Source organism: Tuber melanosporum (assembly GCF_000151645.1).
Source record: "Tuber melanosporum whole genome shotgun sequence assembly, scaffold_2, strain Mel28".
Classification (NCBI taxonomy): Eukaryota; Fungi; Ascomycota; class Pezizomycetes; order Pezizales; family Tuberaceae; genus Tuber; species Tuber melanosporum.
In genome coordinates this window covers 1,701,068-1,716,683 of record NW_003298863.1, presented here as the reverse complement: position 1 = coordinate 1,716,683, position 15,616 = coordinate 1,701,068, and the positions used below count along the sequence as shown (strand labels likewise).

Here is a 15,616-nt window from a genome sequence, read left to right as displayed (position 1 = left end):
TTATCTTTGGTCGTGTTCATATATACACCCCCGTGCGTTCTGCATGGTATCTCATCATGCTCCTCAAATGCTGCACCTGTAAGATGTAGCTGTGACCCATCATCAACAAAATCGCTAGCACCCCGAAAGGAAATCCTCCAATAGTTCTACCCATCAAGATATTGCAGAACTTTCTTCGCTGGTCTCCCTCTGGCCCTTCCTCTAAACCCGAAAGGCGAGAAGGGACAGGACCCCACCTCACCTCATTTGCTGGCCACCGGCTCTCCCTCATACTTGTACTAAGCTTTTCGCTGCTGCATAATTCCGACTTCTTAACCCGCATACACATACGGTAATTCCTAGTATACAGCCCGCCGAGCCTCCCGCTCCCTGTCTCCATCCGTCCATCTAGTCTACCCACCCATCCCTCCTTCTCATCCCTATCCACAACTTCCCCGTACCTCAGCTTCTCTGCACTGTAAACACCTGCTAGCGGCTCTATCGCCAAACCTCAACAACTACTCACCCAAACTCGTTCACCGAATCATTCGCTTTTACTCCTTGCCAGTTGTCCCATGCTCTCCGCTCCACGGGGAATTGCGTCATGAGCACTCCAGTGAATTATCTTATCCCCCGCCAGAAGGACGAGCTGTATGTTCTCCTTTATCGCTTTCCGCTCCCCCTCCCCCTGATCTTACTTCCCCCATGGATGGCGATTTTGGAAGCTTGCTAACTGGCCGGCGAACCAACCAGCCATAAAGCGATTTTGGCGTACTTTTCCGCTTCTGGGCTCTCGAATACAGGTGCCGCGCTGAGAGAGGAGCTCGGTGTTGGCGATGAATTTCTAGATCAAAACACGATGAAGAAGTACGAAGGCGTGTTGGAGAAAAAATGGACAGGTGTGCTTAGATTGCAGAAAAAGGTTTGTTCTAATCAACTCACCTTTGGCCTCGTACCGGCAGTTTATTCATTTTTGGCTGTCTAGATAATGGAACTTGAGAGCCGATTGTCCTCCTTACAATCAGAATTGGATTCAGCAACCCCTACCTCGCTCACCCGTCGCAACGTCGATCCTTCATCTTGGCTGCCGCGGGCTCCTGCGAAACATGTCCTCACTAGTCATCGAAACTCCATCAATTCCGTCGCCTTCCACCCAATTTTCTCGGTACTAGCCTCAGGCTCCGATGATACGACCATCAAGATTTGGGATTGGGAGCTTGGAGAGCTGGAGAGAACAGTCAAGGGCCATACCAAGGCTGTTCTAGACCTTGACTTTGGGGGACCCAAGGCGGGGGTGTTGCTGGTGTCCTGTTCAAGCGACCTCACGATCAAGCTATGGGATCCAAATAATGAGTATAAGAATATCAGGACCCTCACAGGCCACGATCATTCTGTTAGCGCGGTCAGGTTCATTCCCAGCGCTGCTGGCGAATATCTGGTGTCGGCGAGTAGAGACAAGACATTAAGAGTTTGGGAAGTTGCAACCGGATACTGCGTCAAGACAATAAGCGGACATTCCGACTGGATTAGGGATGTAGAACCCTCTCACGACGGACGATGGCTACTATCTGCTGGAGGCGATCAGGTTAGATGCGCGACAGCCATGAACATATTACAAAATGACATGCTGACGAGTAGCTGATCAGACGACACGACTATGGGATGCCTCCACCGCCGAACACAAAGCCACATTTCTAGGTCACGAGCATGTGGTGAATTGCTGTGTATTCGCACCGCCATCGTCCTATCCACACCTGGCGACAATTGCCGGACTTAAAAAGCCACCCCCGGCAACATCGTCTTCAGAATTTATAGCCACCGGGTCTCGCGATAAGACGATCAAGCTGTGGGACGCGCGGGGCACGCTCCTGAAAACGCTTGTTGGACACGATAACTGGATCCGGGCGTTAGCTTTCCATCCGGCTGGGAAGTACCTTCTCTCGGTCAGCGACGACAAGACCATCCGGTGCTGGGACTTGACACAGGACGGTCGATGTGTGAAAACGGTCGATGAAGCCCATTCCCATTTTGCAACCTGTCTTCGATGGGCACCAGCGCCTGCCAAGGAGCAGACAAATGGAGAGGCAAAAACAAACGGAATTCCAAAGGCGGGAGAAAAGGTTATCAATGTCCGTTGCGTGATAGCTACGGGGAGCGCGGACATGAACGTTCGGGTATTTGCTTCGTGATTCATGGAGTTGGTTTGGGCTGAATGCGGGCGTCAAAAGCAGGCGGAAGGGATGTCTGATTACAGCTCCACTGTTTTTTTCTTGTTTTTCTTTCTTTCTTAACCGCAACCTAGTCCTTCTTTCTTGTTACGGAGTTTACCCATGAATAGTTTCCTTTGTATCATCTTTCACCTCTCTCCCCCCGAGCATTGCTTCGGTCTGCTCTTCATACCTTTTGTGGTAGCTACCCTAAATTCCTCCCCTTCTCTCTTGCTCCCTGCATATCATTGTGTTTTTCCCGGTGGCAATGCCATGTAGATTCGGGCATAATTATCCATAGTTTAGTCTCCAGTGCTGTATTTCTTCCCTACCTAATTATCTTACTCAGGAGTTTTTTTTCTTTTTCTTTTTCTTTTTTCTGTAGATGGATTTATAAGGTATTTTCCTTACATCATACCCGTACCATTTACCCTTTCCCTTTCCACCCTCATCCTCATCTCCTGAGGTGCGATGGCGATGCGGTATGGTAGTCTATTTTTTTATTTTATTTTTTTCCTATTTATTCTGCCGCGTGGTCGTGCTTTTATTTTCTTCTCTTTCATATCTCAAGGAAAAAAAAGGAAAAAAAATAGGTCAAAACGGTATGGTATTATACCTTATGGGAACGAATGGACGGACAGATTAGACTCTTTAAGCCTGCCAACTTAAAAACAATCTCATACTGTATCATTATTATAAATTATTAGGGGGAAAAAAAGTAGTACAAGTAGTTATCCCCTCTACCCTGATATTATCATGCTGGTACCGGTAGTCGTCGCTTTGTACTCGGGTGCTTGTGTCGCCGGAGAAGGCAAGTGTTGAATGTGGGTACGGTGTTGCAAACTATTTCTCTGAATGAACGAGTGAGTGAATGAGTGAGTGTGAGGAGGCTCAAATTCGCAGTTATGATACGTTGAGCACCTTGGTTCTACTTCTATGACGGAGGGGCCGGTTGATTTGAAATTCTTTTGTCTCACTTCACTCTTCGCCTTTTGACTTTTACCCACCCCTAACTTGTCGTGTCAAAGAAACACCCTTTAACATAGCTGAGCTCAGGCACTGCCCGCCTGCCCGCCCGCCTGCTGATTTGCCATAAGTTACCCGCCGAACACGAGGGAAAGATCGGGTTGACAGACGGACAGACCGGTCCAACACCGCGAATACCCGTTCTCCACGACAATAAGGAGGTCACCCCGACGGGTTCAAATAAGCCCTTGCCCTTTCCCCATTTTTTCTTACCTTTCTCTATCAGATTTTATTCCATTCGGCCTGTGCACGGGAGCAGCGAGGAAAAAGCAAGAACCACGAGAACTACAAGTAAAGAGAAAGAATGTCTGAAGCAACAGCACTCCGGACCGCCGGAGGAGCCTCCAGCACCGACGCCGCTGTTCCTATCCACCCACAGCAGCATAGCACATCCTCACCCACCCGCAACCGCAGTGAGAATAAGCAGAGCTTCGACTACGTTATCCGCAGCGGTATAGCCGGCGGTATAGCCGGTTCCGCTGTATATCCCCATCCTTCCACTCCCCCATCCATCCACTAACTTCCACTACAACAGGCCAAAACCCTAATAGCCCCACTCGACCGAGTAAAGATCCTCTTCCAAGCCTCCTCCCCTGCTTTCACGAAGTACACTAGCACCCCCTTCGGCGTGCTCCGCGCCATCTCCACTATCCAGAAATCCTCTGGCTACACCGGCCTCTTCCGTGGCCACAGTGCAACCCTCCTGCGAATCTTCCCCTACGCTGCCGTCAAGTTTGTCGCGTACGAGCAGTTCCGCGCATATCTGATAAAGTCCCCAGAGCAAGAAACTGTGCTGCGGCGCCTGGCTGCCGGTGCGGCCGCCGGCACTGTCAGCGTGTTTGCCACCTACCCGCTCGAAGTCATACGCGTGCGACTAGCATTTGAAACGAGGGTGGAGGAGAAGAGCTCGCTGAGGGGTATTGCTAAGAGACTTTGGCGGGAAGGGGGTGGTGGTGGTGTCAGCGGATTTTATCGCGGTTTCGGACCTACGGTTCTTGGTATGCTGCCGTATGCTGGCATGTCATTCCTCACTCATGATATCGTGGGGGATTGGCTGAGGCAGCGAGGATACGTTAGTCTCTCCAAGAAGGGCGCGAAGCAGCACAGCGAGAAGAAGCAATTGAAGGGATGGGCCGAATTGTGCGCTGGTGGCTTCGCAGGCATGGTTAGCCAGACGGCGAGTTATCCTTTCGAAGTCATCCGCAGGAGAATGCAAGTCGGTGGCGCCGTCGGCGATGGCAGGGTCGTTAGCATGCGTGAGACCACTAGGGATATTTGGCGTGGGGGTGGAGCTAGGGGTTTTTTTGTGGGGTTGTCGGTGTGTACTACTTTCATCCTTTCCAAATAGGTGGGAGTCGACTAATATGCGTCGGGGGATGGGTAGATTGGATACGTGAAGGTTGTGCCGATGGTTGCGTGAGTTCTACCCCTCTCTCCCAGCTTGTGCCCATCTCGACTTGGGTTAAATTAAGTTCTACTAACGATGTTTGCATTTGCAGGACTTCCTTCTTTGTGTACGAACGGTCGAAGACGTTTCTCGGGATTTCATAATCCCTTCTCCCCCCTCTTTTTTTCTTCTTTTTAGAGGTTATAGGATTTTTTTTTTCTCTTGTTTATAGTATTTCCCATGCGGTACTGATAACCTTCTTCTCTGCTATCCATATATATACACACACACCTAGATGACATCACCGTAAATTATATATCCCTCATTGCATTTCTGGCGTTTTTCACTTTTTTCACTTTTTTCTTCGGCTTGTTGTTGGTCAATATTTTTTCATCTTATCTTGATCTTCTGTCTTCCGTCTATTGTAGAGTACTGTACCCCCCCCCCGGAGCACTGGCATAAGCCTAGCTTAAGCGATCTAGAAGATTTTTTTCTTGATGGTGTGGTGTCCTCCAATTTTTTGCTTTTCCTTCATAGTGCGAGGGAAAGACGCTTGTAGAAGGAAAATATATTACGAGTGATTTTTCGTGATCGACGTGCTGTGTTGCAATAGAAGGGTTAGAGGATTGAAGGGGTGAAGGGGAACGGGAACTAAACGAATGCTTAATATTGTGCTTTTGAGTTAAAATACAAGGACTGCTGGATTGCGACAAGTAGAGGGAGCACAGTGACCAAACATGCAAGCAGACAAACAAGCGATAACGAACTACCTCGAAACAAAAACTAAGATAGCGGTAACCTGTATTTTTTTCTCTTTCCTTTCCGGGGAATTAAACCGGAGCATGAGAGAACAAGAACGATACACTCTCGCCATTGTGCGTCCTTCTGCAAGCTTCCGCTAGCTAAGCTCATCATTAGCCCAATTCTTCAAACATATATGTGGAGGATAAATACCGTAGGCGCAATGTCAATAGTCTCCAATTTTGCACACCCTTTCTTCTTCTCCTCGTGGGGGACCGTATTCGTGACCACGACCTTGCTTAACTTGCTGCTATTGATTTTCTCGCATGCACTCCCACTGAGTATGCCATGCGTAACGATAGCCACAACCTCCCGGGCTCCGGAAGCCATGAGCACGTCGGCAGCCTTAACCAGTGTGCCGCAAGTATCGGCCATATCGTCGACGAGGATGGCGATCTTCCCGGCGACATCCCCGACCAGCGTCATCCTCGACACTTCGTTGGGGCGTGAACGCTCTTTATGTATGAGGGCGAAGTTCAAGTCTAGACGGTCGGCCAGTGCGGTCGCGCGCTTGGCACCGCCAGCGTCTGGGGACACAATTACCGCGTTCTTGTAGTCGAAATTTTCGCGGATGTAGCGGAGCGTAGACGGCTCCGCGTACAAACTAGCCCTCAGTCAATTTCCGCAGAGCGGAGCCGGGGTTGGGGGTTGGATGGACGACGTACTTATCAACCGGCACATCAAAAAAGCCCTGGATCTGGCTGGCGTGCAGGTCCATCGTTATAATGTGATTGCACCCAGCCTTCTGCAGCATGTTCGCTAGCAACTTCGCGCTTATGGGTGCACGGCTCTTGTCCTTTTTGTCCTGCCTTGCGTATGGGTAGTTTGGCATCACAGCCGTAATTCGCCGCGCGGAGGCCGTCTTGCAGGCCTTTATTATTATCAGCAGCTCCATTAGGCCGTCGTTCAGCTCCTCACCCGGCTTTGTCGACTGTAGGATGAAGACGTCTTCATCCCGCACCGACTCGCGCATTATTACGCTGGTCTCCTGGTTGGAGTATTTGAAGACGGACATGTCAAGGAGGTCGATGCCCAGGCTGAATGTTTGGTTAGCTGACTGGAGGAGAGGGCGCGGGGGGGAAGTGTATATACCGTTCGGCGACCTTCTTGGCTAATTCTGGGTGGGAATTGCCTGTTAGGAGTTTTATTGAATTGGTGGCCATACTCTCTTCTGTATCCGGATTATCCTTGAGTGAGCCTGCTAGAAATGCAGATTGCAATGTGCCTGTCTGGGGGATAGAGGTTGTTGTGTTGTGGCCGTAGTGGTAGTTAAATCATAGTCTTATGGTCTTGTGTTCTTTTTCCCCGATGGAAGGGCATCCCACCTATGATAATATGAAAAGAAACTCCCTGCAAGCGATTCACCTCCTTGTCGTCTTGGCAGGCACCAGCCCATCTCTAAAAGCCGGGTAATTCCCGAGCTTGCTTACCCTAATCCTGGAGTGACAACCAGCTTTCTTGGTTCAACGTCGCCTGAACTCAGACAGCCACACACAACTGCGAACACAAAGCCTTGTGGGAAGCTTTTGTCTTTTTCTCTTTTTTCCTTTTTCCCTTTAAGTTACCGCACTTTCCTTATTGCATAGCGAATTTGAGATTATCAATCAGACAATAATCAATACATCTATCTCACAATGGTGGGTCTTTTGTTATTTGATCATCTGGTCTTGGAGACGAGATGAGCTAATGATGGGATACGATGATATAGACTCAATTATCTAATCTTCACGATGACATGATCGTATGTATACACAACAAATTCAGTACTCGGAGTTCTGGTAGAACTGGACTGATGAGACACAGCATGACTGCGCTCTGGACTACTATGGTAAACGTCTTGCTGTAATTATCCCCCCCTCCCTCTATCACATCATATACCTCATCCCTTGTTTGTCCAGTAAGCTAATGGGTGGAATAGACCTGCTCCTCCGACAAAACCATCAAAATCTTTGAAGTAGACCGTGATAACCATCGTCTCCTTGAGACCCTCCGCGGGTAGCTTCACTCCTCTTTCCTTACTTTCTGCCTAACTAACTCGTAATGAAAGCCACGACGGACCAGTCTGGCAAATCTCCTGGGCCCACCCCAAGTTCGGCACGATCCTCGCTAGTGCCTCCTACGACGGGAAAGTCATAATCTGGCAAGAGCGCTCAGGATCGTGGTCGAAGCTATTCGAGCACGCGAATCATCATGCCTCCGGTAACCCCCCACCTCATATCACGGTGAGCGAGAAAGTACTAATAATGCAAAAGTGAACTCCGTCCAATGGGCCCCGCACGAAGCTGGCGCAGTCCTCGCCTGCGCCTCCTCTGACGCCAAAGTCTCTGTGCTAGAGTTCAAGGACAATGGAACCTGGGACACCAAGCTCTTCGCTGCCCACGTAATCGGCTGCAATGCTGTATCCTGGGCGCCAGCAACCCAACCCGCCAGCCTCGTCCAAACCACATCTTCCTCCGCCTCGACCTCCACTGCCACCCCCGCCGCTCAACAGCAGCAGCACCTCACGCAACGCAGATTCGCAACCGGTGGTTCAGACAACCTGGTCAAGATCTGGTCCTATAGTCCCGAGGTCGGCACCTACGTTGAGGAGTCCGTTCTTGAGGGGCACCAGGATTGGGTCCGTGACGTGGCATGGGCACCCTCAATCTTGCCAAAGTCGTACATCGCCAGTGCGTCGCAGGATAAGTCCGTCATCATCTGGACTCAACAGGACGGCGAGGCGTGGACTAAAAAGGTGCTGCAGATGGACACGGTGCTTTGGAGGGTTAGCTGGAGCCTTTCCGGGAATGTGCTTGCCGTTAGCGGCGGGGATAATAAGGTCAGTCTTTGGAAGGAAACTTTGAAGGAGGAGTGGGATAAGGTTAGTAGTGTTGAAGAGTAGATGCAAGGGTTGTACTGTACTGGTATTTCGGCGTTTTCCCCCGATGGTGTGGATCCGTTAAACGGATGGGCGGGGGTGGGGAAAAAATGAAATGAGGCAATCGATGGTTTTAATTATCATAATATTATGCCATATACTGCGCATCACACCGCTTAAAAAAGAAATAAACCCCTCTTTACGAAGAGGGAGGTGCACCACGCGGTTCACAGCACTGGTACGAGTACTATACACTCTAGTTGGAGAAAAATATAAGGAACAGTTCAGCACGTACTAATAAAAAATGTATTGCGATATTTTTGAAAATAGCATATTTCCTGATAACAAAAGCAATCTACCTCCAAAGAAAAAAATTAATATGATCAGATAGCAGGTCCTCCTCCACTTACTCTATATACAAAAGAAGAAGTTAGGGGAGGCCTAGTCTAAAATATTGAGGAGGAAAATTGTGATGCTGCGAAATATTTCATCCAGTGTCCCGCAATATCTCGCAACACCTCCGGTTCCTTACTCCTTAACATGTAAGCCTTATGCTGCTTTTCTTTTGCACAGAGGTGAGCGAAGGAGGATCTGCTGCTTCACCATGAGATTAACTTTTGTTTTGAGTATTAGGAAAATGCTGTTTTCAAATATATCACAGTATATTCTAATCGGCACAGGCCGAATAGGCCCTAAATGGAAATAAGAAACAAAGCGCTAGAAACTAACACATCCATGCCACCTCTTCTCCCAATCCCCTACCGACCCATTTTAGAATACCGATACCGATAACAATTCATAACGCCGCTCCAATTACAACAAGGTAAAGTAAATCAAGCATCCTCCCCCCAATCCTCATCCAGAGCATCAATCAGCCTATTCTCACTCTCAAGGCTACTCCTCCGAGCGCCAATGAGATCGTACGAGCTTCGTGGAAGATGTAATTTACTGGCACAGCGGTCCCAGATAGATCTAATGAGAGCCTACATTTTTTTTCAAAACAATTGTTAAGATTGATATTAGCTACGACATCTTCCAGACGAAGTTCAAAACGCCCCTGCCTGCAGGGTGTGTATGTGTGTATGTGTGTGTGCCCCATTTTTGCTACTACTCAAGTCCACTGCCGGGTGGAAAGGTGTGGTGGCTTTGGTAGCTGTGAGGGTGCTGAAGAGGAAGAAGGATGGCGAGAACAAAAGAGTTTAGAAAGGAAACCCACCCAAACGCCGCCGACTAGGCCCGCCCAAACTGCATAGTTCGGCATTTGGCGCCAGCCCCTGGCGTGCATTACTGTTCTTTGGTACACGCAACCGCCGACGAGGTATACCAGTGCTGCTACTAGCCCGCTATTGTGTATCTGTTAGCGCAGCTAACGAGCCGAAGGGAAGGTTTAGGGAGAGGGGGGAATACATTATACCAAAAACACTAACAGGACCCAGAGCCTGCGTTCCAGCAGTCGGACACGCAGCCGAGGATCGTACTTCGAAAAAGTACCCGCACTCGTTCACCTCCCCAACGAAGCTGATGACCGGTCTGACGGCGTCGCGGTCGCAGAGGTGGGACATTATCGTGCTCTTCCTGTATCCACTTCCCTTCTTTTTCTTGCTGCTCTTGCTCTTCTCCCTCTCCTCCCCGTCCGGCGCAGGGCATGGTGAGCCACCGGCGTACACTAGAACTAGCTTCCTCCCCCGAAAATACGGGTTTGTGGAAACACTGCCAATAGAGTACTGCTTTCCTTCCTGGGTGATGTAGAATGCCGAGATATTGGACTTCTGCGAAGTAGAGACTGACACTACGTCAGCAACGTCCGAGAGCACGGGGGCGCAGATATTCAGTGTGAAGTTTGCGGGGTAGTCGTGCCCGCGGGCTGTCCAGTCGTGGACTGTGTTACTGCTGCTCGAGGAAGAAGAGGTGCTGGCGGAGGTGCGAGTTAATGGGCGGAGGTCGAAGAAGTTGCCACTTTGGGCGGATATTACAGTGCACGGTTCTTGTTGGGGGGTGTTGGAGGTGCTTGCTATTGTCAGTTGCAGGAGGGAGAAGACGAAGAAGGGCAGGGCGGAGATGGGGGAGGCTATCCAGAACCTCATGATCGCAAAGTATTATGGTAGAAATAAAATTTTGGGAATTTGGGGGAGGAGGAAGATGGTAGTTTTGGAGATTTGGAGGTGGTGGGGGGGTTGATGATGTGCCAGACATATGGAGTGGAGGGAGAGGGGGACCGGATCAAAACTCCTGAGCGTAGCCTAGACGCGACCACCTTACCCCCATTTTAAGGGGTTACCCGGCCATAGAGCAGAGCAGCAGAGAGGTGGGCAAAAGTAGTGGGAATGGTACCGGTAGTCTAAGGATAAAGAATTTCAAGGGGAACAGAAAGAGAGACAGTGCTACTAATTAAGGGACTTACTGTACTCGTACGGTACTGCAACCAATGCTTTACTGGTGCTTCCAACCCCCCTTAGATTACCTGTATAAGCACTATACACACCCTCTACATACCATCAATATTTCCCAAGCTTGCGAGTGGCATAGTAATGCTGTCCCTTACAATATTTTGCAATAGCAGCTATTGGCCTTATCCCTACTACAAGGCCAGGAGCCCAGTAACTAATCACCTGGAATATGAATATGGTCACCCTCTCCTAACGTCATTAAACCATTGTTTAAGATCTGTACTATGCTCTACAAGAGATTACTTGAACCTTAGCTCAGTTTTCATATAATGGCGTCCCGGAAGTCCCAGCCCACACCACTATGGGCTTAAACAAAAGATTAAAGACCAATCTGATCAAGTAACCAATCAGCCAATAAAGAAAAAGATGCCCAACGCCCATATTCCAGAGCCCAACTTTTATATTTCCGCCACCCATGCCGGCAAAAAAATATACATCAAGAAAAAAACCCGTTCCCGTTTAATTTATCGAACTTTAGTAGCTTTCACCAACGACCGGGAACTCAAAAACAACGTTCTTGCCAGTCAGCTTCTTGTAAACCTCTCCGAAGGTATCAACCTTATAGTCGACACCCGCACGTTCCTTAGCGTCGAGGAAGACCTTGATGATCTTGTGACCGTCCTCCTTAGTGCGGATGCGCTTGCCGACAATCTCGGTGGGGAAGACGAGGTCATGAAGGATGGCGTCGTGGACAGCAGTAAGAGTCCTGGAGCGCGGGCGCTTCTGGGTAACGCGAGATCTGCGAGACGGGAGGGGGAGAATGCGGCGTTGAGCAATAAAGAGGACATGGCGGTCAGAGAATTTCTTCTCGAGCTCACGAGTTAATCTACACCCATCATCGTTAGTTAACTGCCCCAATCTGAATAGAATTGCTGAGTAGATACCTCTGCTGAACTTTATGGAAACCGTCCAACAACGGGACCGGAACGAAAACAACAATAGCCTTCTTTCCAGATCCGACCTCGATCTGCCCTCCGTGAAAAAAAAATCCCACCGTTAGCATTCCCGTACCTTCCTTCCCCCCCCCGGGGTTTGAAGGGGAGACTGGGATATCATTCATAAAAAAAAGACTACGTAATTACCTCTTTGGCGGAGCTGAATTGGAGAGGCCTCAAGGCGCTCCTAAGATCGGTGACAGAGTGCTCGAGGTCATAAAGGGCCTGAGCGATACTGGACTCCAGCTCGCTGGGATTAGCATGAGAGGGGCAGTTGTGGGCGATCTTGTTGATGGACATGTTGGTGGTTGTGCAGTAATTCGGTCCTCGTCTCAATAGTTGCTGAGAGAGAGGAAGTTTGGGTCAAGTTTGCTTGTGCGTTGTTGGGGGGAATTGGGTGTAGGACTGTTAGCTGGGGGTTTGTGCCCTGCCAAGATTTCTGAGTAGGCTAGTGTGGGGTCATGATGGAGCACTCGACAATCTTGCCAATGAGTCGCACTTCAGACATAAAACCGCTTGTCCACATTACTATCATACATACCAATGGAGTATTGCGTTACAGGATATAGCCTTATTATATGAAGCCCCTCGCATGGCCACCACCAGCAATGCTATGATACTAATAACCAAACTGTGACCTTGACAAAAGCCCCAACCTCTATAAGTTAAAACAGAACGCCGAGAAAAGCCCCCCCAACGCCTCTCACCCTTCTCACTCCTCTGCGGCATCCTTACAATCCTGCTCATAAATTGTCACCGCCGCCTCAAGTATAACCGCCGCCCTCTGCTCCAACCTACCCCTCATCTTGCCCATTTCCGCCTCTCTCAACCGCAACTTCTTCGGCTGCGCTAACTCTAACAATTTCACTAAGGCCTCTACGTTTGATGCCGACACTGCCTCTACACTCTTAAGCCCATTCTCGTGAAAAATCCTTGCGGTGACGCTCTTAACGAACGGTATCCTAGCAAGGCTCATCAAGTCGGCCTTGACACCCATGTCGAGTCTCCAGCTGTAGTGTTCTAGTAAGACGGCTAAGCCTGTCCATCCCATGACCCTGCAAAAGGTGCCGCTTATTGTGGCGAAGCCTTTGCAGGTTGTCGAGAGCTGCTGGATAAAACCGCGGGCAATGTTATAGTTTGCGGCTACTATGTGTACGGGTTTTTCGTTAAGGAGTTCGCGTAGCATGAGGGAGACGTAGAAGCGGCGATATACGCGGGCCTTGGAGATGTTTTGTGGGGAATCCTCACGGAGGGTGCCGCCTTGGGCCCTATATGTACAATTAGAAGCGTGAGGTGAGGGTGAGTGAGTGGGGGAGAGGTGAGCATTACATTTTATTGACAAAAGCTGGACTAACACCTACGAAAGTCGCCGCTCGAATACCGCTTTCATCAAGCTTTTCTACTTCCTCGCGCATGAGCTTCCAATCTATGTTTACACTTGCGGTCGTGGAGGAATGGATCGGAGTAAACTGGTAGACAATGTGCATGTCGCTTTCGAGATTAAAGTTCATTAACGCCCGAGATAGCTCGTCGTGCAGGAATACTCCTTCTTCAGGGCTGAGTCCAGACGCAACAGTTGCATTCCCTACCCCTGTTGCGTGGAAGTACCCTTGAATTCTGTCTTCGCTTATTAACCCCATTTGCTTGAGATGCTCTATTGCATCTAGAATCTTTGGCTTTAGGTATTTTAGTGGCTCCGGTGTCGTGTGGTAGATTAGCGTTGCGCGCATGTATTCACTTAGGGAGTCGTCGGATGTTGCTAGCTTTGTAGCTATGCCTTCAAGCAGAGCTCTGCAGGGGTGAGGGTTAGTGATAACCTGAGGCAAGTTTGAGCATAATACGCTATCATACCTCTTCAAACTGCCAGTCTCTCCCCCAAGACAGCTCTGAATTGATGGCATCGGCGCATTAATTAGCTCCTTGACCGGTCCTAAGTCCTCCTTCCTGCAACAGAGGTAATTTTCGCCATGGGTATCTCTCCCCTTCCTTCCAGCTCTGCCTCTCATTTGTTTCCTTGGAAGCCATTAGAGTTGGACCCCAATTAGGAGAGTGGAAGACATACAACATTGTCGGTGAAAGAAAGTCCCTTCCCATCCTCGGCGATATAATAACTCTTCTGGCTATCAAAACCACCATTAGCACTCCGGCATTTCCTGATACCCGGAAATCACTTACCGGGCAAATTAACCCCAGCCGCCATAGTAGCCGTACAGCAAATAACCTTAATAGCCCCTCGATCATACGCCTCAGCGATTAGATCCCTCTCTTCCGTCGTCAAACCTAATAGGCTTCCAATTAGTCAACCGCCCCGCTACCACAACTCCCCCCATCTCTCTCGGGCAGAACCACAAACCAGCGTGATGAAACGCCACCCCTGCCGGCACGGTCTTCTCCAAGATGGGATCCAATCCGGTACTCGTCGTCGCAAGATCCCTAATGATTTCCATTCTCTCTTCCCGAATCTCTTCATTCACTGCAGGCATAAACTTGACAAGCAACCTCCCAACATCTTCACACCGACTCCTGCTCTCGCAGAACACAAGCACTCCGTGGCCCCCTTTCACCGCCTCGTGGGTTAATGATACGATTGCGTTTGTCACAGGGTCTTTTAACTCCTTAGGCTCGCTGGGGGAAATTTTTGCGACAAGCTTTTCGTCATAGCTGTAGATGTTATTGTCGTAGACCAGGTGTTCTTGTAGAGGGATGGGTCGGAAGGCACATTCGTAGAATTGCGCTTTTAGCCAGGTTGCTAAGACCCTTACGTTCTGTTGGATTGAGGTTAGGCCCAGTTATCGAGGGCAAAGATGAGAGATAAAGAGGGGGAAGTACGCTAAGAGTGGCCGACATGCCCACAATCTGAATGTTCGCTTCTGTTAAGCAAAGTAATTTCGTCGCGAGCAGCTCAAGGATATATCCCCGATGGTCGTCACCCAGCATATGCAATTCATCGAAAACGACGATGCCCAACTGGTTTACAGTCCGGTCTTCAATCGCAGCATTGACAAGTGCATTTGCCTATCACCATAGACAAGAAAACCTCAGCTAAAGGATCGTAATCTGCAGGATCTATCCTACGGATACGGCATTCGGCGAACCTTCTCAATAGTGCAAACCGCAACATCTAACTCCTTCCACCCCATTCTCGCCTTAGACCCACCATGAAACCCGATGATATTAAGATGCTTCCATAAATTCGCTTTATCCCACCTCCCTCTTTTCGGCACCGCAACCCGGACTTTCTCCAAAACCTTCTTGAGAAATCTTGTCTTCTCCTGGACGATAGCGATGAACGGCAATACAATGATGGCTTTCCTACGCTCATTCACGACCTTCCTGATGGCAAGGATGTCCGCCACGAGGGACTTGCCAGCGGACGTAGGAGCAGTGTAGACGAGGTTGCTCTCGCCAGCGAGCAACCCACTCATAGCTAGGCATTCCGCTTGCCAGGGGTACATCTGCCCAATACCGCAGTGGGAAAAGCCCATGACCACTTCTCTCCGCAGGCCCCATTTTGCATGCGCGAGCGAGTACTCGTTTTCCGTGTCTCGGTATGTCAAGGACGTACTCGGCGGTGGCATCGACGCTGAGGGCGTGGGCGTGGAGTTAGACCCAAAATATCGCTCCCGTTGGTACTGGTCCTCGTCCCCATGGTCGGTGTTCATGGTGGTTTCGTTCCCGCTCCAATCCGGAGCAACTTTAAGCTCTCCCCGCCCACCGCCGTCATTGCTCCACCGACTCCACTGTTCTTCATTGCCTGTTCGTGGCCTCTTTGGCGGGGGGGTACCACCACTGGTACGGCTGGTACGCTTTGCGTGATATGACGTGCTTGGAGATCGTTCGTGCTGGGGCGGTGGTGGTGGCAGGAGAGGCGGAGGTGGGATGTTATTGTCTGGCAATTGCCGTTCCCGCGGGCCCGGATGTCTACCGTTAAGGGAATTCCCAAGGCGGGTTGAAGGTCTGTTCTCCATGGAAGATTC

The 15,616-nt window shown here is 49.8% G+C and overlaps 8 protein-coding genes; 3 read left to right on the top strand and 5 right to left on the bottom strand.

Moving 5' to 3' along the window:
• Nucleotides 1-118: 118 nt before the first annotated feature.
• On the top strand, nucleotides 119-2,886 carry GSTUM_00005652001 (uncharacterized protein). XM_002837756.2 has 4 exons: nucleotides 119-630; nucleotides 733-901; nucleotides 965-1,564; nucleotides 1,626-2,886. Exons 1-4 carry the CDS (start codon nucleotides 584-586, stop codon nucleotides 2,166-2,168), a joined length of 1,359 nt encoding a protein of 452 aa, XP_002837802.1. The 5' UTR covers nucleotides 119-583; the 3' UTR covers nucleotides 2,169-2,886.
• Nucleotides 2,887-3,174: 288 nt separating this feature from the next.
• GSTUM_00005651001 (uncharacterized protein) lies at nucleotides 3,175-4,924 on the top strand. XM_002837755.2 has 3 exons: nucleotides 3,175-3,693; nucleotides 3,748-4,628; nucleotides 4,712-4,924. The coding sequence occupies exons 1-2, from the start codon at nucleotides 3,517-3,519 to the stop codon at nucleotides 4,558-4,560; spliced, it is 990 nt and encodes a 329-aa protein (XP_002837801.1). The 5' UTR covers nucleotides 3,175-3,516; the 3' UTR covers nucleotides 4,561-4,628; nucleotides 4,712-4,924.
• Nucleotides 4,925-5,429: 505 nt separating this feature from the next.
• Nucleotides 5,430-6,698, bottom strand: GSTUM_00005650001 (uncharacterized protein; the record flags this gene model as incomplete). XM_002837754.2 has 4 exons in its annotated part: nucleotides 6,493-6,698; nucleotides 6,066-6,437; nucleotides 5,554-6,004; nucleotides 5,430-5,501 (listed from the first exon to the last, which is right to left on the bottom strand). Exons 1-4 carry the CDS (start codon nucleotides 6,561-6,563, stop codon nucleotides 5,430-5,432), a joined length of 966 nt encoding a protein of 321 aa, XP_002837800.1. The 5' UTR covers nucleotides 6,564-6,698.
• A 10-nt stretch (nucleotides 6,699-6,708) lies between these two features.
• Nucleotides 6,709-8,375, top strand: GSTUM_00005649001 (uncharacterized protein; the record flags this gene model as incomplete). XM_002837753.2 has 8 exons in its annotated part: nucleotides 6,709-6,771; nucleotides 6,822-6,960; nucleotides 6,997-7,037; nucleotides 7,109-7,141; nucleotides 7,204-7,242; nucleotides 7,319-7,395; nucleotides 7,448-7,599; nucleotides 7,653-8,375. 8 exons carry the CDS (start codon nucleotides 6,709-6,711, stop codon nucleotides 8,279-8,281), a joined length of 1,173 nt encoding a protein of 390 aa, XP_002837799.1. The 3' UTR covers nucleotides 8,282-8,375.
• A 493-nt stretch (nucleotides 8,376-8,868) lies between these two features.
• On the bottom strand, nucleotides 8,869-10,467 carry GSTUM_00005648001 (uncharacterized protein). XM_002837752.2 has 3 exons: nucleotides 9,665-10,467; nucleotides 9,474-9,600; nucleotides 8,869-9,240 (listed from the first exon to the last, which is right to left on the bottom strand). The coding sequence occupies exons 1-3, from the start codon at nucleotides 10,339-10,341 to the stop codon at nucleotides 9,091-9,093; spliced, it is 954 nt and encodes a 317-aa protein (XP_002837798.1). The 5' UTR covers nucleotides 10,342-10,467; the 3' UTR covers nucleotides 8,869-9,090.
• A 409-nt stretch (nucleotides 10,468-10,876) lies between these two features.
• On the bottom strand, nucleotides 10,877-11,085 carry GSTUM_00005647001 (uncharacterized protein; the record flags this gene model as incomplete). XM_002837751.2 has 1 exon in its annotated part: nucleotides 10,877-11,085. The coding sequence occupies one exon, from the start codon at nucleotides 11,083-11,085 to the stop codon at nucleotides 10,960-10,962; it is 126 nt and encodes a 41-aa protein (XP_002837797.1). The 3' UTR covers nucleotides 10,877-10,959.
• A 1-nt stretch (nucleotide 11,086) lies between these two features.
• GSTUM_00005646001 (40S ribosomal protein S7) lies at nucleotides 11,087-11,984 on the bottom strand. XM_002837750.2 has 3 exons: nucleotides 11,787-11,984; nucleotides 11,589-11,671; nucleotides 11,087-11,530 (listed from the first exon to the last, which is right to left on the bottom strand). The coding sequence occupies exons 1-3, from the start codon at nucleotides 11,937-11,939 to the stop codon at nucleotides 11,179-11,181; spliced, it is 588 nt and encodes a 195-aa protein (XP_002837796.1). The 5' UTR covers nucleotides 11,940-11,984; the 3' UTR covers nucleotides 11,087-11,178.
• Nucleotides 11,985-12,195: 211 nt separating this feature from the next.
• On the bottom strand, nucleotides 12,196-15,607 carry GSTUM_00005645001 (uncharacterized protein; the record flags this gene model as incomplete). XM_002837749.2 has 8 exons in its annotated part: nucleotides 12,196-12,907; nucleotides 12,969-13,430; nucleotides 13,491-13,652; nucleotides 13,702-13,759; nucleotides 13,815-13,919; nucleotides 13,993-14,404; nucleotides 14,469-14,654; nucleotides 14,735-15,607. The coding sequence occupies 8 exons, from the start codon at nucleotides 15,605-15,607 to the stop codon at nucleotides 12,352-12,354; spliced, it is 2,814 nt and encodes a 937-aa protein (XP_002837795.1). The 3' UTR covers nucleotides 12,196-12,351.
• Nucleotides 15,608-15,616: the final 9 nt, after the last annotated feature.

Coding starts and splice junctions, on each gene's coding strand:
- GSTUM_00005648001 (XM_002837752.2), bottom strand. CDS start 10,341: ATGAGGTTCTGGATAGCCTCCCCCATCTCCGCCCTGCCCTTCTTCGTC. Junction 9,601..9,664: donor GTTAGTGTTTTTGGTATAAT/GTATTCCCCCCT, acceptor GATACACAATAG/CGGGCTAGTAGCAGCACTGG. Junction 9,241..9,473: donor GCCTAGTCGGCGGCGTTTGG/GTGGGTTTCCTT, acceptor AAAAAAATGTAG/GCTCTCATTAGATCTATCTG.
- GSTUM_00005651001 (XM_002837755.2), top strand. CDS start 3,517: ATGTCTGAAGCAACAGCACTCCGGACCGCCGGAGGAGCCTCCAGCACC. Junction 3,694..3,747: donor GCGGTATAGCCGGTTCCGCT/GTATATCCCCAT, acceptor CCACTACAACAG/GCCAAAACCCTAATAGCCCC.
- GSTUM_00005652001 (XM_002837756.2), top strand. CDS start 584: ATGAGCACTCCAGTGAATTATCTTATCCCCCGCCAGAAGGACGAGCT. Junction 902..964: donor TGCTTAGATTGCAGAAAAAG/GTTTGTTCTAAT, acceptor TTGGCTGTCTAG/ATAATGGAACTTGAGAGCCG. Junction 1,565..1,625: donor TATCTGCTGGAGGCGATCAG/GTTAGATGCGCG, acceptor GTAGCTGATCAG/ACGACACGACTATGGGATGC.
- GSTUM_00005646001 (XM_002837750.2), bottom strand. CDS start 11,939: ATGTCCATCAACAAGATCGCCCACAACTGCCCCTCTCATGCTAATCCC. Junction 11,672..11,786: donor AATTCAGCTCCGCCAAAGAG/GTAATTACGTAG, acceptor CACGGAGGGCAG/ATCGAGGTCGGATCTGGAAA. Junction 11,531..11,588: donor TTCCATAAAGTTCAGCAGAG/GTATCTACTCAG, acceptor TGATGGGTGTAG/ATTAACTCGTGAGCTCGAGA.